Raw genomic sequence first — 27,400 nt, 5'->3', positions numbered from 1 at the left:
ACCTAGTCAGTTGTGTTTTGATGAGCCCTCTGGGTGATTCTGATACATGCTCAAATTTGAGAACCACTGATTTACAAAATGGGCTGGCTGAAATTAAATCAGCCCTTTAGGGCCCCTCTCAAATGCTAATAGTCCGTGCTTGTTTCTCCTAGCAGAGAGCTATAGCTGACTCCCTGGGGACAGCAATAGTCCAGAAGCAATTCTAGACTCACTGAAGGCAGAGAAACAGAGCACAACCCTCAGTGGAGTTCTCACACTGTTAGTCTTTGGGATCTTGCCCTATCCTTCTTCCACATATCATCTTGTCTCCCATTTTACCACATTTCTGTAGTACCCCCAGTGTCCATCTGTTCGCCTGTTTCCCTTCCTTCCTCTTTTGCCTTATCTCTCTCTCACTTGTGACATGGGTGCCTCTGGGTTGTCCTGCTTCTCCCATGGCAGGGCTGGCCAAGGTGGGAAAGGGATCTGGTGACGTAACTAACTGGTGTGCCCTGTGTCTTGCAGTGACGTGTGTGTGCAGTGGTGTCCACTCTCCCGGCACTGCAGCACTGAGAAAAGCAGCTCCATTGGCAGCATGGAGAGCCTGGAGCAACCAGGCCAAGCCACCTATGAGGGCCACCTCTTGCCCATTGACCAGAGCACATACCCAAATCAGCGTGACTCAGCCTATAGCTCCTTCTCGGCCAGCTCAAATGCCTCTGACTGTGCCCTTTCCCTCAGGCCAGAGGAGCCAGGCTCTGTGGACTGCATCATGCAAGGCCCAGGGCCAACTAAGGCCCCTAATGGCCAGCTTAATGTGGCCGAAACCTCAGGAGGTGGCCGGCATACCAGTGGGAGCCACTTGACTCCTAGCTCCCAGATATCATCCCGTCCACAGGAGGTCCACCACTCAGGGCCTGCCAAGGCTGCCAGGGGTCCACCACAACCTCCAGTGAGGCGAGACAGTCTTCAGGCCTCCAGAGCCCAACTCCTCAGTGGAGAGCAGAGCAGGGCTTCTGAGCTTGTGGACTCCTTGCAACAGAAGGAGAAACCTAGCTTGGACACCATGCTATCCCCAAGGAACCCTAACAGGTTCTGCTGCCTCAGCGGGCAAGACCAAGTGACAAATGAGGGCCATCAGAACTGTGAGCTCAGCCAACTTCCTGAATCCAGCCAGAAGGGCTCTGAGCATCTACTGATGGAGGCCTCGGCCAAAGCTGTTGGATTCCCAAAAGCATATGACAAAGCTTCCAGCACAGATCCCAGCCCACTTAACCAGGCTTCAGCAGAACTAGCTAAGGCTTCTTCTTTTGGCAGCCCTCCACACCTCACAGGACATCGCCATAGTGCCCCTGAAGAGCTACTGGCGTCCCACTTGCAGCATGTGCACCTTGATACTAGGGACAGAAAGGGGACGGAGCTTCCAGCTGGGCAGGATGGGCAGGAGTGGACTCTATCCCCTTTGCACAGTAGCCACACAGGCAAGAAAAGCCCATGTCCCCCTGCAGGAGGAACCCAGGACCAGCCCAGCAAAGAGAGAAAGACCAGGCCAGTGGATGATAGACTTCTGGGTTCGGGGCATCAGAGCCCAAGCAGTTCCCCACATGGAGAGGCTGATGGACATCCTCCAGAAAGAAGTTTCCAGGACCCACACAGAGCAAGCAGAGCTGACAGTGAATTGGCCAGCCAGCAGTCCTCTGCCTCTGGCTCCCTTGTTCAACAAACCACTAAAGTAGCTGGCCACACAGAGACAACTGAAGAAGGGGACAGTGAGCCCAAGGAGTGTGGCCGGGTGGGTGGTAGGCGAAATGGAGGGACCCGGGGCCGCTCAATACAAAACCGGCGGAAGAACGAGCGTTTTGCTACCAATCTACGTAATGAAATTCAGAGGAGGAAGGCCCAGCTCCAGAAAGGCAAGAGTCCCTTGTCACAGCTGTGTGACACCAAGGAGCCAGTGGAAGAGACCAAGAAGTGCCTAGAAAGTCCTCCACTTCCTGCCTCTAACTCATCCCTTCTATCTTCGTATAAAAAACCACCTAGCCCCAGAGACAAGCTCTTCAACAAGAGCATGATACTCAGGGCTAGGTCTTCAGAGTGCCTCAGCCAAGCCCCTGAGGGCCATGAATCTAGGACGGGCTTGGAGGGACGAATGAGCCCTAGCCAGAGACCTGGCCAGTCCTCTTTGAGCCTGAACACCTGGTGGAAAGCATCTGACCCATCCTCCTCAGACTCTGAAAAAACAAATGTTCACCGTGGAGTCCGTGGAGGTCACTGGAGATGGTCGCCAGAACACAACCTGCAGCCACATGTGGCACTAGCCGTGGAAAACTCTTCCAACCCAGGTGACAAGGAATTGAAGGCTTCTACTGCCCAAGCTGGGGAGGAAGCCATCCTCTTGCCCTTTGCAGACAGAAGAAAGTTCTTTGAAGAGAGTAGCAAATCCTTATCTACATCTCATTTGCCAGGTTTAACCACTCGTAGCAAGACTTTTACCCAGAGACCAAAACCTGTTGACCAAAACTTCCAGCCAATGAGCTCCAGCTATAGGGAATTGAGGCACCATCCCATGGACCAATCATATCACTCCACAGACCAGCCCTGTCATGCCACAGACCAATCATATCATTCCATGTCACCCCTTCAGTCAGAAACTGCCACTTACAAAGAATGTTTTGCAAGCAAAGGTCTAGAACAATCCATGTGTTGTAAGCCACTACACTGTGGTGATTTTGATTACCGCAGGACGTGCTCTTACTCCTGCAATGTCCAGGGAGCTGTAGTCCATGACCCTTGCATTTATTGTTCTGGGGAAGTCTGCCCTGCTTTGCGAAAGAGAAATATGATGCCAAACTGCTACAACTGCCGGTGCCACCACCACCAGTGTATCCGGTGTTCAGCTTGTTATCATAATCCCCAGCATGGTACCCTTGAGGACAGCAGCTTGGCACCTGGCAACACTTGGAAACCCAGGAACCCAACAGTGCAGGTGAGGACTTGGCTCTTGGATGGGTGAGCTTCATTATTCTCTTTGTGAGGAGAAAGCTAGGTAAATCATTTGAAAACGTAACAATTATAATATCTTAAAATTATATAGTGCTGGGTCCACCAGGTGGTAGCTTACTAACCTTGGGCAAGACATTCAGTGATCAAAATTGCACTTACCTCATCTTTAGAGGTGGAATAAAATAACTTTTGCTTCACAAAATGAACACAACTGGGCTTTATATCCTGACTGTATAATTGGTATCTGAGTGAACTTAAGCAAGTCATCCAGCCACCAAAAGTTGTAGTTATGTGATTCTTTTTAAAGGGAAAAAGAAAAGAATTTTTACCTCATAAAATGGCCAGTACTAAATAAAGTCTTATTACCTCATCTCTAAAGTGGAGGAAAGTAATGGCTGCCTCATGAATTAGTTGGGTGGATCAAATGAGATTGTGTAACACAGAGTGCCAGGCTCAGTGCCTGATCCAAAACAGCATGTATTCCCTTCCATTTCCTGCTTTAAAATATATTTGGAGCTGCAAAACTTGCAGATGTCTCCCAGGCTTTGTTTGCAGAGACCCAGGTCTAAATTGGCTGTTGCTATACCCTGGTTATGACCTACAACTCTAATACAAGCCACCACCATCCCTCAGGGTATCTGTGGAAGGACTCCCTATGCTGTTGCCAGCTTACCGCCAGATTCCTTTCCCATGGCTTTCCTAGTGCCACCTTTTGGCTGGTGCATTCAAACCAGAAGTTAGTTCCTGTGTTGAACTGTTTTTGCATAGGCCTACACTTCTGAAAGACTTACTGTATGAAATTGCTCAATACATATTCTTTGAAGAAATGAAACTTTGGGGTAAAGAAGCCTTACACAGAAGAGTACATACTCTACTATTCCTTTATATAAAGTTCTAAAACAGCTATTCTATGGAAAAAAATTTTCAAAACAGTGGTTGCCTGTGGCAGGCAGCACAGAGATTGACTAGGAAAGGGCATGAGGGAACTTTGTTGGGTGATGATCTATATCTTGATAAGAGTTTGAGTTACACAGGTGTATACATTTGCCAAACCTTAATAGATGTACACTTAATGTTTGTGCATTTCGCTGGAAGTAAATTTTGCCTAAAATACTGTAAACAAATATCAAACTTTAATGATATGTATGCTTGAGCTTTTGAAGTATATTGATTTACACAACTTATTTTCTAGTTTTCAGCATACAGATATTGCACATATTTTGTTATATTTATCCTTAAGATTTCATGTTTTTGCTGCCATTGTAGATACTGTTGTTTTCTTAAGGTCAAGTTAAAATTCTTTACTATTATGTAGAAATGCAATTTAATTTTGTATATTTTCCTTGTATCCTGCAACCTTGCCAAACTCACTTTTCTTGGTAGATTTTAAAAGATTTTCTTGTCATCCGTAAATATAAGTAATTTTGTCTTCATTTCCACTGTGCGTGGCTTTATTAGGAGAGGAGGCCCCTACTGCACTGTCTAGGACCTCCAATACAGTGTTTAGTAGAAGTGATGAGAGCAGATATTGTTACTTTGTTCCCAATTTTTCACTTTTAAGTTTGATGTTAGCTGTAGATTTTTTTGTAGATGCCTTATAACAGGTTGAAGAAATTCCCTTTTATTCCTAGTTTGTTGGGAGAGCTTTTATCAAGAGTGGATATTGAATTTTTTTTCAAGTGCTTTTTCTGTATCTACTGAGATGGTCATACAGTTTTTCTCTTTTAGTCTGTTGATATGGTGAATTACATTGATTGATTTTTGAAATAAGAACCAGGCTAGCATTGCCAGAATAAATCCCACTTGGTCATGACATCTTATCCTTTTTATATATTACCAGATTTGATTTGCTAGTATTTTGTTAAGGATTTTTGTCTATGTATATCACGGATTTTAGTTTGTAGTTTTCTCGTGATGTCTGAGTCTGTTTTTTCTGTTTGTTTGGGTTTTTTGGGGGGTTTTCTTTTGTGGTACGCGGGCCTCTCACCGCTGTGGCCTCTCCCATTGTGGAGCACAGGCTCCGGACGTGCAGGCTCAGTGGCCATGGCTCACAGGACCAGCCGCTCCACGGCATGCGGGATCCTCCCGGACCGGGGCATGAACCCGTGTCCCCTGCATGGACAGGCGGACCCTCAACCACTGCACCACCAGGGAAGCCCGAGTCTGGTTTTCATATCAAGATACTGGCCTCACCAAATGAGTTGGGAATTGTTCTCTTCTCTCCTATTTTCCGGAAGAGTTTGCATAGAACTGGTATTTTTTTTTTTCCTTGAATGTTTGGTAGAATTCATCATTGAAGCCATCTGGGCCTAGAGTTTTCTTAGTGGAAAGATTTTTGACAACAAATTCAATTTCTTTAATAGATATAGGGTTATCTGGGTTATCTATTTCTTCTTGAGTGAGCTTTGGTAGTTTGCCTTTCAAGGAATTTGTCCATTCCATTTAAGTTTTCAAATGTATGGGGATAAAGTTGTACTTTGAAATGCATCAAGAATTTAAGATGGATTTGTGGATGGTTAGAGGAGTGAATAGATGTGTGATAAGGCAAATACAGTAAAATACTAACTGTAGAAACTATACAATGGTGGATATATAGGTGTTCATTGTAAACTTGTTCAACTTTTCTAAGTGTTTGAAAATATTCATAATAAAATGTAGCGGGGAAAAAAGGAGAGGAAATATAAAATAATGGTTTAAGGGCATGATGCTGAAACCAGACTACCTGGGTTTGAATTCCTAAGCATTCCCATCTAAAAAAAATGGAAATGATAACAGTACCTACTTCATAAGTTGGTTGAGAGGATTAAATGATGTAACATGTGCAAGGCATTTAGAACAGTAACTACCAGATAGTAATCATTTTTTAAAGGTTAGTTATTATCTTTTAGAATAAAGGGAGATTTGGGCTTACCTTGAGAAACTTTTGCTGAAACAAGGACCTGCAAGTAGACAATGGAGAAAAGGGGCTAAAGTTGGGGGTGGGGATGGGGTAAGCAGATGACAGCTGCAGAACGGTCATCCTAGGGCCAGTAACTCCATAAGGGAAGGAGGTGAAATTTGCAGGTTGCAGCAGCTGACAGCAGCAATGCAGGTGTGCATGTGCCCATACCATGCCTCTCCTTTTGTGCTCTGAGGGAAGGACACATTGGTTTCCTAATGTCTGTTAGATTAGATAAGTAGGTCTGCTTAGACGCTAGGCTTTCAGACATGTGGACAGCCATCCAGAAGCCACTTCATGCCCATTTCTACCCCTGCCACCTGAGCTCACCTTCCCTCCAGACATGGGGAAAACTTGTAGATGCGTTAGGATACCCCAACTCAGGTGGCTAAGGTAGTTGTGATGGTGGCTATCTGAAGTAGGGTTGAGATCCTGCTCTTTATGGCCCCTGGAAGAGGATGGGGAGCCAATTGGATCCTCTTTGGTGCTGTTAAGAGAACTAAAATCAGCACACACCTAAATCCCTCATGCTTCATGCCAGTTAGTTCTGCATATATTATCAAAGTATTTCATTTAACAACTATATGAGATACATTATAATAGGATCCCCATTTTACAGCTGAGAAAGCTGAGGCTCAGTGAGATCACACATCCTGCAAGTGGTGAAGCTAGAATTTGAACAACATAATGATAATTAACATTTGAGTGTCTATGGCGTACCAGGTGCTGTTCTAGGTGCTTTACATGTGTCAACTCATGTCGTCCTCAAAGCAATCAAGAAATAGATACTGTTATTATTATGATCACTATTAAATAGCTGGGGGAAATGAGCTAAGGGGAACTCGGTAGTTTGCCTGAGGTCACACTCAGTGTGGGATTTGAATCCATGTAGTGTGGCCTCAGAGGCCAAGCTCCTAGTTGTGCTACACTGCCTTTCCAAAAGCTGATTGCAAAGCCCAGGCCCTCCCCACTCTGGCAGGATGCCTTCTAGCAATATAACTTCCACTAGGGCAACAAGTTCCTACCACAGTCAATCCCCATCTGCAACAAGCCCTGGAGATATCTGCCTCTTTGATTCAAAGAGTGCAGACAATTTACAGCAACCTAAGTGTCTCAGTGAAAAAAAAAAGTAAGGTGATACTGGGGAGTTGAGGAGATTGAGAGTTGGGACAGGACTTTGGTTTGGCCACTTCTATTTACTGAGCACTTCCCACAGGGCTAGACAGGGCATGGACAGGAAATCCTGGCTCCCACTGTGGCAAAATGAGTAATAGTGTCTTTGAAAGCAGGGACATCTTACAAGGGCATCAAGGCAGAATCTGTGTTGAACAAGTGGTTTTTGATGCTCTCACATGACAGGTACAGGCAGGGACTGCTCTGGTCCTCTGAAAGCTGTGAAATCTTATCGTTTCCATGGCTACTAACGTCCAGAGCCTCCTATGTGCCGAGTGCTGTGCTAAACATTCTCTATACACATCCCATTTTATCCTCACTCCTGGGAATCCAGCAAGGCTAGATAGCCTAGTCCTTATTTGCCAGACAGGAAGCTGAGGTTCAGGGAAGTGACATAACTACCCTCAAATAATGAGTATCTTAGCCAGAATGACTGACAACCAGGTGTCTTACCCCCAAAAAGGTAGTATTTTTTTTTTTTTTACTGAGGCAAAGATAATAAAACTTTGAATGGGACCAATAATAGCATTGGAGAAAGTGGGACTTTGGAAGATCAGTGAGGTTTAGGAAAAACTGTGCATTCCCGTTGGGCTAAGTTCTGAGTCACTGGGTAGAGGGTACGGAATGCTGAAATCAGGGAGAATGTCAAAAGCAAATTTGCATTAGGCTTGGAGCTAGAATAGGAAGCAAGGACATTTTTACAAATGGCATATGCGGCTTGGGCTGCAGGGAAAAGAATGCTTGGGCAAAGCCCTTAAGAACAATATGCCCAGGGTGAAGAGTCTCCTCCTGTAATACGGAGGATGAGTGCTCCCCAGAAATAAGCCCGCCTCAGCCACTGTCAGCGGATCTGGAACGAGGAGGAAGGGCCCCTGAAGTACAGGGTGGGCTAGGACAGGGTTGTAGCAGCAGGAGCTTTAGGCCTCAAAGCCTCCTCAAGGGCTGCGGCTTCCAAGAAGTTGCTTTCTATGGTGGAAGAGGCAAGAGGAACAAGCAGGTTCACTGGGAAGAACAAACAAAGAGATTTTCTTTGCAAGAGCCAGAACAAACAGCAAACATGCTAAACTGGTTTTTAACGTGGTTTGGGAGGGGAGTGGAGAAAGAGAGGGAAACTCAGAGTTTCTAGACCACATTGTCCAGGTCCTTGAGTGCTGTCTTAGACTCTGCATGCCCCCAGCAGCCCAGCAAGCCTCCTGACAGAAAGGCAGCCCTCTAGGTACATAGTTCTGTAGCCTGCATGGGAGAGTAGAAGGAACCAGCTGTGGGGGTGGGGAAGAGGGGGTGGGCCTGGCCCAGGGCAAGCTCCTGACCTCTTTACATTTTTGAAGCCATCTATATACCTGGCTGTCCAGAGCTCCCTAACTTATCAGAATTTTGCTTTGCAGGACTTTCCTGGGGACAAATGGAAGCCAATAACAGGAAACAGGAAGACCAGCCAGTCAGGGAGGTAAGTGACCGCTCTGGGAGTTGGGGTGAGTTAGTACCTCTGAGTCTTCTGTGGAAACTGGTAAGGTTTTCTGTTTTCTATTTGCTCTGTTTCCTTTGAGGAACCTTGTCTGGTGTCAGTACAAAGGCCTTGATGCTGTAAGATGTAATCCAGCCTGCCCACCAGGCAGCTGGGCTATAGACCAAACAGATGGGTAGCACATTTTGGAATACGTAAAAAGGAGTATTGTGGGACATTGTGCCCATCAGCTCAGAGGCCTGAGGCAGGTGCCCAGGCACAAGGACATGGGGACCAGACCATGCTAAAACACAGATGGGAAGGCATAAACTATGCTTGCCTTCCAAGCAGCCACTGGGTGGTTGGAGGGGCCAGAGAGGAGGTAAGACTGTCCAGCCACTGCTGTGCCTTTGCCTCAGAATGTTTCTTGGGTTCTGCCACCTTTCTTTTTATAGGGCTTGTTGAGAGATTAAGGTCTGTTCATTAAAAATCCAAGGCAGATCATGCTAACAATAGGTTAGAATTCCTAAAAGAAGGCAGGGACATTTTTACAAATGGTATGTATGGCTTGGGCTAGAAGGGAAAGAGTTGCTTCTGCAGAGCCCTTAAGGAAAAAAGAATGCCCAGAGTGGAGAATCTGTTCCTGTAATGTGGGGAACATGGCACCTGGCACTTATGCTCCAAAGACATGAGCCCACCTGTCATAGGTGACCATGTGGAGGAGACAGTTACCTCCTCCAGGTTGCTCTCCATCAGTCTGGTTGGAACCCCTTTTGTGAAATTGTTTGATATACTCTTTCAGCTAGTTCTTCTCCAGGACAAGAGGCCCGTAAATTGTATTGATTCTTTAACTCAAACTCCAGGAATAAAGGAGGGACAGGGAAGATGGCTCTTAGCTGCGCCTCTGTGGGGACACCTAGGAAGAGGGCTAGAATCTGGATCCCCTGACCTCTGAAAAGCCCAGGGTTCTTTCCAGTGGTCTATATTATCCCCTGTGATTTGGTGGTGTAGTCAGGAATAAATTGGGCTTTCTTTTGACTCCAAAGTCTGGGAAACCTATTGGTTTTCTGATTGGCAATGGAAAGAGAGGAAGCCAACATTTACTGATCACCAGCTAAGTGTCAGTCACTGGGCTGGATCTTTTTATAACCATAATCTCATTTATTCTCCACAACAGTTAATTTTACTACCTATTTTATAGATGAGGTCCACAGAGGTTATATAACTTAGTTGAGGTCGCACAGCTAGTAAGTGATGGAGCCAGGACTCAGACTCAGGTTTGTCTGGCCCCAAAGTTCATGCTTTTTCCATTATAATGCTTCAATTAGGATCCCTAAGGAAACGCTTCAAATGGACCCCTCAGTATCATGTCTCAGGGACCTAAGGCCTGGGTGGGGATACTGTGGGATTCTATGGCTGGCCTTGATTCCCCACTGTTCTTGGAGAAATCATTTCAGTCTAGTGGGTCTGCTGAGTTTCCCCTACTAGACTGAGACTGTCGAGAAAGGAGACCACACCTTGGTCACGGATGTATTCTCCATGCCTAGCACGGTGCCTGACACAGAGAAGTTGCTCAAGATGTATTTGTCATTTGCTTGCCAAATGAAGAAACAGAGCCTCCTCCACCATTGAATAGGTAAAATGACACAAAAATAATAATGCCAACTAACATTTCTTGAGCACGGTACTCTATTCTAGGCACCATTCAAAGCGCTTTACAAATATTTATTTACCACCATAACCTTAAGGGGTAGGTACTGTTAGTTTCTTCATTTGACCGAGAGAAGAAACTGAAACACAGATAGATAAATTCAGTTGCCTAAAGTCCCACAGCTAGTAAGTTGACTAGACCCAGGTAGTCTAGCTTCAGAGACACTATACTACACTATGGTGCTTCTCCAACATGGCTCTCTTACTAATCAGCCAGTCAAGGAAGGGGACTTTATTTAAAACCTAGTATATGTACTGCCTGTTTCTAGGCAAGCAGGGAAATATTAAAGGAAGAGCATCAGGAAGCATAATGCCTGCCCATCCCCAGCTTGAGCAAGGAAGACTAATCCACATAAAGTTAAGTAGCAGTAATAATAAATTACCAGTTGCAAAACAGCCTATGTGCCACTAGCTAAGTTACACATATCCTGTTTTATCTTCCCCAAAACTGTCAGGTAGGCATTATTATAACTAGGGCAGTGATTCTTGAACTTGAATGTGCATTAGAAATACCTGGAGGGCTTGTTAAAAAAAATCCAGATACATGATAGCTCCCACCCCGCCCCCAGGGAGTGTGATCCAGTAGGTGTGGAATGGGGCTCAAAATGTGTATGTCTAACAAGCTCCCCAGGTGATGCTGTTGCAGCTGGTCCTGGGATCACACTTTGAGAACTGATGATTCAGATAAAGAATCTGAGGTTCAGAGGAGCTAAGTAACTTACTCAAGGTCTCACAGATACTAAAGGGACAAGCCAGGTTTTCAACTCAGGCTAGTTGCTATAAGATGAAAAAGTGTCAAATACATGGTTTAAACAAGAAAAGCCTAGCACATGGTAAGGGGCCAATACATGGTAAGTATCATTGTGCCCTATTTAAGTTCATTGGAGGGTAAGAAAACTAAAGGCTGGGGCCTATAGGAGGAAAGGCCCAGAGGGGAAACTAAGCAGGCTGTATTGGAGGAATAAACCCTGCTGGTTGTTAAGAGTTCTGGCCTTATCATTAAAAGGTCTACAAATAACAAATGCTGGAGAGCATGTGGAGAAAAGGGAACCCTCCTACACTGTTGGTGGGAATGTAAGTTGGTACAGCCACTATGGAGAACAGTATGGAAGTTTCTCAGAAAACTAAAAATAGAATTACCATATGATCCAGCAATCCCACTCCTGGGAATATATCCGGACAAAACTATAATTCAAAAGGATACATGCGCCCCGATGTTTATAGCAGCACTGTTCACAATAGCCAAAACATGGAAACAGCCTAAGTGTCCATCAACAGATGAATGGATAAAGAAGATGTGGTAGATATATACAATGGAATACTACTCAGCCATAAAAAAGAACGAAATAATGCCATTTGCAGCAACATGGATGCAACTAGAGATCATCATACTAAGTGAAGTAAGTCAGAAAGAGAAAGACGAATACCATATGATATCACTTATATGTGGAATCTGAAATACGGCACAAATGAACCTTTCTACAAAACAAAAACAGACTCAAAGACATAGAGAACAGACTTGTGGTTGCCAAGGGGGACGTGAGGAGGGAGAGGGATGGAGTGGGAGTTTGGGGTTGGTAGATGCAAACTATTACATTTAGAATGGATAAACAAGGCCCTACTGTATAGCAAAGGGAACTATATCCATTCTCATGGGATAAACCATAATGAAAAAGAATATAAAAAAAGAATGTATATATGTGCATAATTGAGTCACTTTGCTGTACAGCAGAGATTGGCACAACATTGTAAATCAACTGTACTTCAATAAAAAAAAAAAGTTCTGGCCTTGAAGTCAGTCTGCCTGGGTTCAAATCCAGGTTCTTCTGTTCGCTAGCTGTGTGAATTTGGCAAGTGGCTTTCTCTTCCCCCCCACCCCCACCCCGCCCAGCTCCTCTCTTTCACCCCACCCCATCGGTTTCCTTATTTGTGAAATGGGGTAAGAGTGCTTACCTCCTGTGACTATTGTGTGGAATAATTGAGTTAATATATGTAAAGTATTTAGGACAAAATCTGGCACCATAAACCCTCAGTAAATGTTAGTCGTAATGAGGAGGAGGAGGAAGAGGAGCAGCAGCAGCAACAGTAACAGTAGAGAAAAAGGGTAAAGAGTGAAGTATTGCACCAGGATAGTTAGGCCTTGAAAACTAGGTAGGATGGCAAATATGGAAGCAATTGAAGGTTATTGATCAGGTAAGTGACATGGTAAATATGGCACTTCAGATGATTTGGCAGCATTTGCAGCCTAGATGGGTTGAAGAAAGACCAATCAGGGGTGGTGATCCAGGCATGAATGAGTGTGGCCTTGTTTTGGGAAGGTGGGGGTGCAATAGGAATGTAACAGAAGGGATAGATAAATATGTGGAAATTCGGGGGAAAATGTTTATTGCGAAAGCAATATTACAGGAAATTAAAAACAGAAGAAAAAGTATCTTTTTTTTAAACATCTTTATTGGAGTATAATTGCTTTACAATGTTGTGTTAGTTTCTGCTGTATAACAAGTGAATCAGCTATACATATACATATATCCCCATATCTCTTCCCTCTCGCGTCTCCCTCCCACTCTCCCTATCCCACCACTCTAGGTGGTCACAAAGCACTGAGCTGATCTCTCTGTGCTATGCGGCTGCTTCCCACCAGCTATCTATTTTACCTTTGGTAGTGTATATTTGTCCATTCCACTCTCTCACTTCATCCCAGCTTACCCTTCCCCCTCCCCGTGTCCTCAAGTCCATTCCCTACGTCTGCGTCTTTATTCCTGTCCTGCCCCTAGGTTCTTCAGAACCATAGAAAAAGTATCCTTATTCTTACTACCCTAACACCCTAATTGTTTTCATTTCCCTGCCAGCCTTTATCTATAGGTGTAGAGATTTGCGGGTGGGGGGGGTCATGATTATAATAACTATGTAGATGTGATTTTATGTGTCCTGCTTCTTTTTTCCCCACTAAGCATTATTTGGTGAACAATTTTTCCTGTTGCTATAAAGCCTTCCTCAATAGTTATAAATTTTAATGGCTGCATAATATTTCACCAGCTTAATGTGCCCAAATTTGCTTAATCATTCCCAAACTGGTGGATAATTAGGTTGTTTCCAATTTCTTGCTATTATAAAGTAATGCTGCTAAAAAATTTTGAGCAGCTATAACCTTTTTCTCATTTTGAATGATCTCATTAAAAACAGTTATACAGAGTTGGGATTAGTTGTTGAAAGAAAATTAGCATTCTTATTGTTCTTGATATATTTCACCAAACTGCTTTCCCTGGAGGTGTTTTACTCTGCCATTAACAATATAGGAGAATACCAGTTTCCCCTAAAATTTGCCATCATGGAAATTTTTCTTTTTCTAATACAATAGGTATACATGGTACATATTATAATTTTAATTTGCTTACTTTGATTATTCTGGTTTGAACATTTTTCATGTATTTAATATTTGCATTGATTCCCATGTGAATTGTTGGTTCAGATAATTTGCTCACAAATACGTGGCAACTTTTGAGAGAAAAGTAAAAAGAACTTGGGAATGAAAGGAGTTAAGCCAAAAATAATTTTCTGCCCCAGTGTCTTTAGAAAGAGAAAATTATTGACAGAGTGGGGGCAGGTGACAAGGGGACCTGGTTTGGTGGAGATAATAAGTTTGAGTTGGGATATGTTGAATTTAAAGTTAGTGAGGAAGACAAGGGGATGCTTTTGAGGAGGCCTGTTGATCACCCAGCCAGCGGGGGTAGGATGAAGAAGAATAGCCAGCAAAGGGGATTGAAGGGGCAAGCATCTGGAGTAGTAAGAAGGAGAAGTATGCCAGTGTACCATCACAGACGATAAAGAGAGGACTGCTATTGGCTTTGACGGTTTGGACACACAAGTGACCTTCGAGAAAGCAAACTTAGTAAAATGGTGGGCATAGAAAGCAGATGGCATGATGGTCTGTAAAGGGGATGCATACAGAAGAAATGCACACAGTTTTACACATCCTAAATTCACCTTTTAAGTGTACAATTCAGTGAGTTTTGGTAAATTTGCATGCTATTGCAATCATCACCACAATCCAATTTTAGAACATGTCTATCTCCCTAAAAAGATCGCTTTTGTTCATTTCCAGTCACTCTATTCCACACTCAGCCTCAAGAAACCACTAATCTACTTTCTGTCTCTATGGATTTACCTATTCTGTACGTACATTTCATATAAATGGAATCATACAATATGTGGGCTTTTGTGTCTGGCTTCTTTTACTTAGCAAGCTTTAGCAGTTCATCTTTGTTATACCATATATCAGTATTTCATTCTGTTTTTTGCCAAGTAATATTCCATTGTATGGACATACCACATTTTATTTATCCATTCATCCATTAATGGACATTTGGGTTGTTTTCACTTTTTTTGTGAATAATGCTGCTATGACCATTCACATACAAATTTCTATGTGGACATATGTTTTCAATTCTCTTGGGTATATATTTAGGAGTAGAATTTCTGGGCCATATGATAACTCTGTTAACTTTTTAAGGAACTGCCTAACTGTTTTCCAAAGCATCTTCCACCAGCAAAGTAGGAGGGTTTCAGTTTCTTTTCATTAATTTTAATACAATGATTATGTGCTACTATGTGATTAGTAAAAGGGTTTAAAAGAAGAGTGCTTGAAAAGACATTTATACTTTTTAAAATGTTTAAAAAGAAGTTGGCTAGGAAAAGGAAGGAGAGAAATGGGGTGGTAGTTAGAGGGGGAGATAAGGTTTAAGTTAGTGGTTCTCAAAATGTGGTCCTAGGACCAACAACCTCAGTATCACCTAAGAACTGAAGTAGAAATGCAAATTATTGGACCCCACCCAGACCTACTGATTCAGAAACTGGGACATGGCCCAGAGATGTGTGTTTTAAGAAGCCCTTCAGGCAATTCTGATGCAAGCTAAATATGAGAACCTCTGGTTTAAGTGATGGTTTGATCAGGATTTGGGAAACTGGTTTAAGTTTAAAAACAGAAAGGAGAGGTCAATGGAAAGGGAAAGAATATTTTTGCTGAATGTGGAGATCATAGTTTATGATCTCAAGGAAGATGAGAAGGCCTAGGAAAGGTCAAGGGCAGAGATGACATTTAAAGAGGAGAAATCCTGATGGAGCTTCCACTTACCTTCTCCCCACTACACACACATTTTTTAACATTTCTTATATTATTTCTGTCACAACTGGAATGATGGGTGTAGGTGGCAAAATCAAATGTATATTCTTGAGCCATTCTCTGCCTGGAAGCCTGCAACGAATTTTAATTCCAGGTAGTTACACTCTTGGTTGTCTCCCTCCACAGTTATTTAGTTTGCATGCAGAGAATGCAAACACATTTTGATATTAGCAGGAGGGAAAAAAACATTGGTGAGTAGATCTGCTGGGAGAAAAAGCTACATAAATGTGAAGCATTTAAAAGCCCAAAGAAATTATTTCCTAGATTATCTCATTTGGTTTTCCATACTTATAATTGCCTCCTGTGATCATTTCCATTTTTCTACTTTGCACAGACCTTTCAAATGTGTAGAGTGTTTATATATATATATATATATATATATATATATATATATATATATAACCACAGTTAATCCTCACAGAAACTCTGTGAAGCCTTATTTTTCCCATTTGACTGATAAGGAAGCTGAGACTCAGGAAAGGTATTATTATACTATTATTAACAACAACAACCACAAAAGGTATAATAGCTAACATTTATTAAGTGTTTATTGGGTATCAGGCACTGCTCTAAGCATTTCACATGAATTATTTTATTTATTACTAATCATGACCCTATGAGATAGTTACCATTTATTGACCCAGTTTTACAGATGAGGAAACTTACTCACAGATAGATTAAAGTCACTTGCCCAAGGTCAAACAGGCATCTGACTCCAGAGCCCATTACTTCTGGGATTATACAGCAACTACGTGACAAAACTAGACTACTACCCAGGTTTTTCAGTTCACAGCCTAGGGCTCTCTTCCTTCTTTTTATCATACCACATCATGAGCAGAGTGTGGAATATCCAGTACACATTTCCTATTTGGCAATTGAGTAAAAGAAAACGGATAATTCAGAATTGAATCTCATTTCATTAGGAATAGTACACTTTTCAAGAAGGCTTTACCAGCTAAGAAGAATGCAACCTTCAGAGGCATGAAAGGATTTGTCAAAGAGTGTGACAAAGTGAATTTAAATACTTGGGTATTAATTTAATCGTGGGCACACAAAACCTATTCAAGGAAAATTATAAAACTCTAATGGGAGAAATAAAGACATGAATAAATGCATAGCTATACTCTGCTTCAATTTGGGAAGACTAATATAGTAATGATTACAATACTCCCTAAGTTAATAATATATAGATGTAATGCACTACCAATTAGAGTCACTGTGATATACTTCGTAGAACTTATCAAATTCACCGTAAAATTTATCTGAAAGAATAAGTGGGCAGGAAGACCAAAGAATACATTTATTTAAAAAGGTAATGGTGGTTCAGCGAACATCATCCTCAATGGTGAAAAACTGAAACAATTTCCACTAAGATCAGAAACAAGACAAGGTTGCCCACTCTCACCACTATTATTCAATATAGCTTTGGAAGTTTTAGCCACAGCAATCAGAGAAGAAAAAGAAAAAAGGAATCCAAATCGGAAAAGAAGAAGTAAAACTGTCACTGTTTGCAGATGACATGATACAATACAAACAGAATCCCAAAGATGCTACCAGAAAACTGCGCGAGCTAATCAATGAATTTGGTAAAGTAGCAGGACACCAAATTAATGCACAGAAATCTCTTGCATTCCTATACACTAATGATGAAACATCTGAAAGAGAAATTAAGGAAACACTCCCATTTACCACTGCAACAAAAAGAATAAAATACCTAGGAATAAACCTACCTAAGGAGACAAAAGACCTGTATGCAAAAAAGTATAAGACACTCATGAAAGAAATTAAAGATGATACAAACAGATGTAGAGATATACTATGTTCTTGGATTGGAAGAATCAACATTGTGAAAATGACTATACTACTCAAAGCAATCTAAAGATTCAATGCAACCCCTATCAAACTATCAATGGCATTTTTTACAGAACTAGAACAAAAAAATCTTAAAATTTGTATGGAGACACAAAAGACCCCAAATAGCCAAAGTAGTCTTGAGGGAAACAAACGGAGCTGGAGGAACCAAATGCCCAGACTTCAGCCTATACTACAAAGCCACAGTAATCAAGACAATATGGTACTGGCACAAAAACAGAAATATAGATCAATGGAACAGGATACAAAGCCCAGAGATAAACCCATGCACCTATGGTCAACTAATCTATGACAAAGGAGGCAAGGATATACAGTGGAGAAAAGACAGTCTCTTCAATAAGTGATGCTGGGAAAACTGGACAGCTACATGTAAAAGAATGAAATTAGAACACTCCTTAACACCATACACAAAAATAAACTGAAAATGGATTAAAGACCTAAATGTAAGGCCAGATACTATAAAACTCTTAGCGGAAACCAGAGGCAGAACACTCTATGATATAAATCACAGCAAGATCCTTTTTGATCCACCTCCTAGAGAAATGGAAATAAAAACAAAAATAAACAAATGGGACCTAATGAAACTTAAAAGCTTTTGCACAGCAAAGGAAACCATAAACAAGATGAACAGACAACCCTCAGAATGGGAGAAAATATTTGCACATGAATCAATGGACAAAGGATTAATCTCCAAAATATACATGCAGCTCAATAAAAAAAAAAAAAACCCAATCGAAAAATGGGCAGAAGACCTAAATAGACCTTTCTCCAAAGAAGATATACAGATTGTCAACAAACACATGAAAAGATGCTCAACATCACTAATCATTAGAGAAATGCAAATCAAAACTCCAATGAGGTATCACCTCACACCAGTCAGAATGGCCATCATCAAAAAATCTACAAACAATAAATGCTGGAGAGGGTGTGGAGAAAAGGGAACCCTCTTGCACTGTTGGTGGGAATGTAAATTGATACAGCCATTATGGAGAAGAGTATGGAGTTTCCTTAAAAAACTACAAATAGAACTACCATATGACCCAGCAATCCCACTACCGGGCATATACCCTGAGAAAACCATAATTCAAAAAGAGTCATGTACCAAAATGTTCATTGCAGCTCTATTTACAATAGCCAGGACATGGAAGCAATCTAAGTGTCCATTGACAGATGAATGGATAAAGAAGATGTGACACATATATACAGTGGAGTATTACTCAGCCATAAAAAGAAACGAAATTGAGTTATTTATAGTGAGGTGGATGGACCTAGAGACTGTCATACAGAGTGAAGTAAGTTAGAGAGAGAAAAAGAGTACCATATGCTAACACATATATATGTAATCTAAAAAAAAATGTTTCTGAAGAACAGAATAGGTATAAATTCGCAGACGTAGAGAATGGACTTGAGGACACGGGGAGGGGGAAGGGCAAGCTGGGACTAAGTGAGAGAGTGGCATGGACATATATCCACTACCAAATGTAGAATAGATAGCTAGTGGTAAGCAGCCGCATAGCACAGGGAGATCAGCTCGATGCTTTGTGTCCACCTAGAGGGGTGGGATATGGAGGGTGGGAGGGAGACACAAGAGGGAGGAGATATGTGTTTATGTATAGCTGATTCACTTTGTTATACAGCAGAAACTAACACACCATTGTAAACAATTATACTCTAATAAAGATGTTAAAAAAAAAAAGCTAATGGTGGTAGACTTACCCTATCAGATTTTAAAGTCTGTCATAAAGTGACAGTCATTAAAACCATATGATAGTGGGTTGAAAAAAAGTCACACAGTGAAATTAAATAAAAAAGAGAGATTCTAGGAACAGATACTAAGACTATAGAGCACACTGGATGCAACCGTGAACTTTGGAAAGCAATCATCTGTCTTCAGTAAATGTTGGGAACTGTAGGTATCAATATGGAGAATAATTAACTTAGAGCCACAGTGCATAGAATACTCTGTAGTAAATTTCAGAAAGCAGACCAGTTGAACAGCATATTCACTCCAGCTACGGATGGAAGATAAATTTGTGCCTGTTAAACGGAGGATATCATCAGAGACAAGATGGATGGTTTCAAATATTTAAAAGTTGGTGGAAGAAACCCTTGTACAACAAAATGTAATAAAAAGCTAGATAGCAGAATGAGGGAAATGTCTGGGGTCAGCATCACAGATAACAGTTGACTGTCCGAAAAATATAAAGAATAGATACAGATATAGAAGGTCGGCTTTCAAATTCAGCTTCATAAAAGGGCAAGGAAAATGAACAGCCAATTTACACATGAGGAAATAAAGGCAGTAAAATCACTGCCTGGAAAAGTACAACCTCTCTACCAATTAAAGAAGTGCAAATAAAAACAACATCAAGGTTTCACAACCTGCTTATTAAATTATCAACAATTAATGGAAATTATAAATAGAAATTACAAAACCCTATCTTGACAAGACTTAAGGAAACAGTATGTGTTTTGGGGGGCAGTATAAATTGGTTCAGTTTTCCTAAAAGACAGTCTAGAAATATGTGACAAGAGTTTCAAAACTGTTTGTACATACTCCTTGATCCAGCATACCCCCAAGGAAGTAACCTAAAAAGGAAAAAAATAATTTTTTAAAGATATTTAAAGTAATGCTATTTATAATCATGGAAAATATTTACTAATCTAATATATCATCATGATGGAATAGAATATAGCCATTAACAGTGACAGGTATACAAATATTGGGTCTTATACAGAAATGGGTAGTTGTAATAGTATTAACAACAAAAAATGCTAAATTCTAAACTCACATGTTGAATCTGATAGTAGCCTTGCACAAAGAAGATTCAGAAAATCATCTGGTAAAATGTAAATAGCTGGAGTTGAATGCACATGGTGTTCTTTGGGTACATGTCAAGTTGCTGGAATTCATAATAAAAAAGAAAATCTGAAGAAGAGGCAGCCCACATTGGTTTGATTTAGACCTGCAAAGTTAAAGATCAAGGGCTTTAGAAAAATCCCCATACCAATGACAGACTGTTACTTACCAGACATGCTTGATCTCTCTGTTAGCTAGAATTTGTTTTGCTAGAATTCTCCATCAACCAGCACTTCTGCTTATCTAAATCTGTGAGAACTTGACATTTCTGAGGGGGTACATCACCAGACATTTGTGAATCTTCAAATTTGTCACCATTATTACAACATAGAACCTCTCCACCCCCACTAATGAACATTTTATTATCTGACTCAGAACCATTACTTTCTCAACACCATTACATTTCTCTTCACTTCCATCATCAGCACTAGTTTGCAAATAGTTTGCATTTCAGTGCCATTATTCACAGAGAAGCACATATTCTCTCTACCATGGTTACTCCACACCTATGTACCTTGTTAACAAATAGAGACCTATCAAGCCACATTGAGGTGGGAATGCCAAGTGGTTGACTAGGCTCCCTCCTTTGCTTGGTGACTTGCCCTACAAAGCAGTATTGTGAGGCCTTGCAAGTCAACTTCATACCCTTTGCAAAATGACCAGTTATTACACTTCATGGATCTTTAGGGCTACTCTCAAAGGGTTAAAACCTCAAATGTTAAATATGTTCGTGCCAAAGAACTACTCTATGATAATTGTCATTCATAATTGAGCACCCAGAATGCCTTTTAAACTGAGATAAAATCATGTTCTTTATAACTTTGGTATTAAGTCTATTCCACTGTATTTTAGGTCTTTGAAATTTAGTACATTAACATCTGGTATATATGAGGACTTAAATATACAAAAATTGCTCTCTTCCCCTGGCACATCCATTGTTTAATGATTGTGGGGCACCGAATTTCCTTAAATAGCATCAGGATTCCCAGAGCTTTATGGACCTCCCATTATTTTATTTTATAAATCTTCTCGCACTTGTTACATGGGTGGTATGTATATAGTTAATTAAAATGCATTTCGTTTTGAGAGCTTTTTTTTTTTTTGGCTGCATTGGGTCTTTGTTGCTGTGCATGGGCTTTCTCTAGTTGCAGTGAGTGGGGGCTACTCTTCCTTGCGGTGCGTGGGCTTCTCATTCTTCTCATTGCAGTGGCTTCTCTTGTTGCAGAGCATGGGCTCTAGGTGCGCAGGCTTCAGTAGTTGCAGCACACGGGCTCAGTAGTTGTGGCTCACGGGCTCTAGAGCGCAGGCTCAGTAGTTGTGGCACGTGGGCTTAGTTGCTCTGCAGCATGTGGGATCTTCCCGGACCAGGGCTTGAACCCATATCCCCTGCAATGGCAGGCGGATTCTTAACCACTGCGCCACCAGGGAACTCCTTGAGAGTTTTTTTTAATGGCTTTATACCTCTTAAGATACCCTGGTGAGTTGGGAACCTGGTAGATAATGACTGTTTAGAGCAGTGGATCTCAAAGTGTGATCTGGGACCAGCAATACCATCATCATCCTGGGAATTGTTAGAAATAAAAATTCTCCACTCTGCCCCAGACCTACCAAATTAGAAATTCTGGGGGTAGGACTAAGCCAACTGTGTTTTAATAAGCCTTCCAGGTGATTCTGATGCATGTTCAAGTTTCAGAACCACTGCCTATTAGAGAATAGAACCTCAATAGCCTCGGCCAGCCTGATCCTCCATTAAATTGTTCTCATGGATATCAAACCCTCCAGGCCCCTCCACAGTGTGTTACGTGCTGCTAAAATGTCTTTTATTAAATCTCTTGAGAAGGTTATGAGAATGCTGAAGAGGCAGCATGTTGTGCTGGCAAAAGCACGGGCATTGGAGTCAGATGGACCTTAGTTGTAACTTCTCCTGGCTGCTTATTCTCTTTATGTTCCCTCAGTTGTTTAACCTCTCTGAGTCTCATTTCTAACATGGGCAAGAGAATACTCAAGGCTGGAAGATTGTCTTCAGGGTGAAACGAGATGGAGTCTGTTAACTGTCCAGTGCTGTGCCTGACACATGGTGGACTCTGAGTAAACAAGAGTGGTCATTACCATCCCTTAGCACCATGTCTGTGACACTATGTAGGGTTCAGAAGAGTAATGGAAAGACCTTCTTGGAAACTCCAAGTTGGAGTCATTGGAGAGAGGAATCTAAGCTTCACCCAGGACAGCCCCAGTATAACAAGGGCTTCTCTGATTTCTTCAAAGGACACTTTGCAGCAGGCTCCTGGGGGCTGTAGAAGGCTCAGAGTGAGTCCTGCCACTTGTATTTGCTGTTGCCAGACTAATTGTTCCTTGATTGAAGTTCTGTGGCCGCAGAGACAGAGAAGGGTGGCAACAACAAGCTCTCTGGGCCCTTCTCCCCTCCCTGTGTAGCCTCCTTGTATCTCACTTCCTGGATCTTGTAAATATTTCCTTCAGCAATAAGCTGGGAGTGGCTGTTTCTCTTGGAGCAGTCTTATCTTTTGGCTGCTGGGGAAAGGGGAAGGGGAGAGGGGCTGGGACTGTGCACTCTTGCTGCTGAGATCCTGGAATGCCAAGCTATTGTGGTGAGGTTAAAAATAAAAATTCCAAACAAGAAAACTTCAAAAGGCCTAAGGAGGAGGCGGGAGGAGATTTTTCAGTCTCTGAAAATACTGGTTTTCATTTTCAATTACTATGAGCCCCTCCCCCCCCAAAAAAAAGATAGTAACAAAAGGGGAAAATCTATTCATCAGAAGAACAGGCAGCCTGTGCCAAGAGGAAAAGAGAAGGACAGCCCAGAACTTGGCACACGATTTGCTTTTGTTTTTGAGATGTAGGCTCCTTGCTGGTGTCAACAAAGCCCTTTCTCAGACTTAGCTTTCATGCTCCCTCCCCTCTCTTCAGCAAGGAGTTAAAGTCTTTGAGAACACCTTGGGGATGAATGTAGTGCAAGTACCTTTTGCATTAACTCAGGAGTCCTTGCTTCAGTGGGATTTCCCTTGGAGCCAGATAAGGCAAGTTCCAGTCTGGACACTACTACTTCTTACTAGCTGGGAAAATTAATGACACTCTCTAAGCCCCAGGATCCTCACCTGCAAGCTGGCAATAATGGTAATTACTTCAATGAGCTGGTGTGAAGATTAATAGAAATACCTACATGAAAGTGTCTACAACAGTGTGTGACACATAGTAAGTAAGATGTAAGAAACCATAGTTCTTTTCCCTTAATTTAGCTCCTTATCCTCCACTCTAGGGAAGAATCATTACTTCATCCCAAAGAAGAGTTGTAGATTTAGATTTCTGTGCATATAGGTGGCTTGAGCCCTTTGAAACTAGGGCCTCTAGAGACCAATATCCTTGGCCTGAGCCTGACACACTTCAATGCAAGCCTCCCATTCACCAGTCTGCTTCAGCTATTAGTGCCTGGAAAGCAAGGGCTACGGGTTTTGCTCCCCTGAGATCTGGTCACCTTGCACAGTGTAATACTGAATGACAGCTTGGATGACTTGTACACACGTTGGCCCAGCTGGTCCCATCGAGGGCAGTCCTTCCCCTTTTCTGGAGTCTTGCCTAGTTCTGCTCCCTTGGTGTAAATGACTCTGCAAGGTTCAGGCTGCCCTTACACAAGCTGTGTCAGTGGGAGAGCAGTGCTTTTGAAATTAGGATTGATGCAGAGAATAGCAATTTCCAGGTTGCCTTGCTAGAGCCTAGTGCCTCAGGATAGTGTCACAGTGCCATAAATCGAGGCACCGAATGTCCCTAGAAGGGTGTGCTCTTTTCTTCCAACTGGTTCTGGAGTTGGCTACTTAAAGGTAAATTCTGTAATGCTGACATAAGTGATTCGTACCTAAACAAGACAACATAGAATATCTAGTCTTGTTGATCGTCACACTGCTTTTAAGCCTAAACTTGCCTTTTATTCTCTCTCCCTTTTAGTAGATGAGAAGAGTGAGTGAATGAGCCTAGGATTAAAATCCTTGGTTATCTAGGGCCTCCTGGCTCGGCAGCCATGTAGCTGAGCTGGGACTCCAGGTCTCTTGGTTTCTTGGCTATTGAGCAGGGCTGAACATTAACCACGGGACAGTGCAGTTCAACTCCCTTGATGGGAACAAGGAGCAGGGCTGAAGCATACAGCAGTGAAGGCTGTACACTGCACAGTTTGCACAACCGTATGCAGTGGCCCTAAGGACTTCACTCTAATAATAAGCATAGTTCTGTCATTTATTAATCACTTTTCCATGTACCCAGCATCATTGCTAGGTCCTTTTTATTTTATATGGTTAATCCTCACAGCAGGTTTGTTAAGATAGATATTTTACTGAAACTGAGGTAAATTAAATACTTTCCTCAAGGTCATGCAGCTTTTGGGTTCTGGAGGCAGATTTTTAAATTTTACTGAAATTCAGACCCAATTCTTTCTAACACTGTGTTCTTTGTGCTCTGCTCTGTTGCCTTTCCTGTGCCCTGGCAAGGAAAGAGTGGTAAATTTGATAACTATCATGGAGGAGGGTTTTTCTCACCACAGCTGCAGGACATTGGCCCAACTTGAGCCTTTGGAGACGTTGCTTTCACCACCTGCATCTCATAAGATCTAGATTTGAGATGAAGGTGGGGAAGAACAGGAGAGGCAAGGACAGAAGGTAGGAATGTGTGTGCTGAGGGGTGGGACACATACTGTACAGATTGGAAACCAACCTAACTGGAACAAATAACTCTATCCCCAAACCTCTACCTCCAAACAACAACACTCCCATCTTTTTCACCCTGGACCTTTGTTTCCATAGTATGATCCCTGAACCACTGGTATTAGAATCCCTTCGGGAAATTGTTTAAAATGTAGATTCCTGGGCTCCACCACAAGGTACTAAATCTCAATTTCTATTGATAGAAGTGGAGCCGAGGACTTTGCATTTTAAACAACATCTTCAGGTAATTCCAATTAAGAGCCACTTCGATTAGGAACAACTGCCTCAGACCAATGGTTTCCAACTTTTTGGATCATGCACCCTTCTCAGAAAGAATTGTTTTGAGCATTCACCTTTAATATATGTTGGTAGTTTATTAATAAATTACTTATATCTACTAATGTTCTAATATTTATGTTTTTAAATGCAAAAAACGGTGAGTTTTGCATTAGTATTCTTCGATGAGAATGGTCTCTGGTTTTCCTTTATGTATGTTCTAGTTGCTAGGTATTGGTATTGATGTTATGCAGGATTCTTTTCTTCTCCCCCTATTCTCTAGATTCCAGAATCTAGAAAGTGTAAATAGCATTGAGGTTGTCTGTTACTTGAAGGTTGGTAGAATTAACACAAGATCATGGGAGTGTGCTGTTTTTTTGGTCAAATTTATCAAATTTTTTCCTATGATAACCTGTGGTTTAGATATTTTCATTCTTCTGCAATTAGTTTTGGTAATTATGTTTTCCTAGAAAACTAAGTTTTCAAATCTGTTTTCATACAGTAGAGCAAAGTGTTCTCTTACTCTTTTCATTTACTTTGTAACTGTGGTTATTTCTCCATTTCTAATTTTGTGCATTTAGGGTTTTTAATTAGATTAGCAAGAGATTTATCTGTTTTATGGTTTTATATTTTCTTTTGAAGAAAGCTTTTGGCTTTAATTATTAGTTCTGTTATTTGTTTTCTAGTGTATTAATTTCTGCCATTAGTTTTATTTCTGCTTTGCTTAGGTCTATTTTTGTGGCTCTTAACTTCTTTTGTTGAAAGCATAATTCATTTATTTTAATTTGTTTTTATGTATTAATATAAGTATTTAAGACTATCAATTTTCCTTTAATCATTGTTTTAATCAACCACATCCTCTTGCTTCTGATATTTTCATTGTTGTTATTTGTAGGTAGTCTACAATTTTAGATTAGATCTCCTCTTTGACTAGAGTGGGGGATATTTTCTCCCTTTTATTTTCTGTGTGCTAGAAGTATTTGTTTTTCATTTTGCTATTAATTTCTAGTGTTATTTTATTGTGACTGGATACAGTTTTGTCATCAGCTGAAAAAGTCTTATATTTTGTTTCTGCTTTTTCTACCTTTGCATTTTCTATATATTTGCTTTATGAATTTTGATGCTATGTTTTTGGTACATAAAGATTCAGGGTAATTAGATCTTAATTGTGTTTTCTAATCATTAATATTATAGTGCCCTTCTTTGTCTTGTTTATTGCTTTTTCCCTTTAATTCAACTTTTTTTATGATATGAGTATCATGGTCCTTGGGGTTTTTTTGGGAATTAGCTCAGTTATTAAATATTTATGGAATGCCTACTGTGTGCCAGGCAGTAGGTACCAGATGAATGAGACACACAAGATCTCTGCCCTTGTGGGGGTGTATGCTCTGAGAAAGGCAAAATAGAAAAATGATAATTAAGGATAAGTTGTCTCTACTTTAGATAAGGTGGTCAGGAAAGGCCTCACTGCCTGATAGCATTTATCATCTTATTACTTCCCACTCACCACCTTGTTTGTTTGTTTCCTGAGGGGGGAAATGCCAGGTGGAACAGTCTGTACACAAGGGATTATTATAATCTTAAGGAGCTATAGGTGGGCTAAGGTCCAAATGAGAAGAAAATGGGGATGTGTGGCTATGAATTTCTGATCCACATGAGGGATGAGCTAGCCAGGATGGGGACTGCAGATGAGGGGAATGAAGGAGATTTTGCCTTCCATTCTATCTGACCTGGGCCACCATTATGTGTATTATTATTTTTTGAGGAAATATTCTCAGTCTTCATTGTGACTACTGAATGGATATTCTGTCTGATGATTTAATTGAACTGCTGGAATTTCCTGTCACTAGGCAGTACTTAGCATGATGCTGATTGCTCACAGACTACAGCAGGAAACCAGATCTTCTGGTTTAGAGGGCTTAACTCTTTAAACTCAGAGATTAAAGAGATGTCCTTTGCTTTGGTCCCTCTTTATTATACAGAAGTTTAACTTTTATACATATTTAACTAAACCTGGACTTGTTTTCCTTGCATATACTTTTCTATTACTTATGAGATGAGAGTCTTATTTCACCTCACGTCATAGTTTTTAAGCTTTCTGATAGTTTTTTCTTATAGCTATGTAATATATATATATACATATATACACATATAACACATATTAAAATTTTATACACACACACACACCCTGAACTCTTGAATCTGAAATTTATTTTGGTATATAATATATGGTGCAGCTCCAAATAACACTGCTCTGCAA

The 27,400-nt window shown here is 41.3% G+C and overlaps 1 protein-coding gene across 1 annotated transcript in view; it reads left to right on the top strand.

The window, feature by feature from the left end:
- SHROOM4 (shroom family member 4) overlaps window positions 1-27,400 on the top strand; it is a 210,625-nt gene that overhangs the window by 170,583 nt on the left and 12,642 nt on the right. The window contains exons 4-5 of the mRNA XM_065901270.1: window positions 505-2,965; window positions 8,479-8,540. Of these exons, the coding sequence (XP_065757342.1) occupies window positions 505-2,965; window positions 8,479-8,540 (2,523 nt within the window). The remainder of the gene's footprint in view (window positions 1-504; window positions 2,966-8,478; window positions 8,541-27,400) is intronic.

The sequence above is a fragment of the Phocoena phocoena genome, chromosome X (genome assembly GCF_963924675.1).
Source record: "Phocoena phocoena chromosome X, mPhoPho1.1, whole genome shotgun sequence".
Lineage (NCBI taxonomy): Eukaryota > Metazoa > Chordata > Mammalia > Artiodactyla > Phocoenidae > Phocoena > Phocoena phocoena.
Note: the sequence above shows the minus strand (reverse complement) of the source record. Positions and strands in the feature narration are given on the sequence as shown.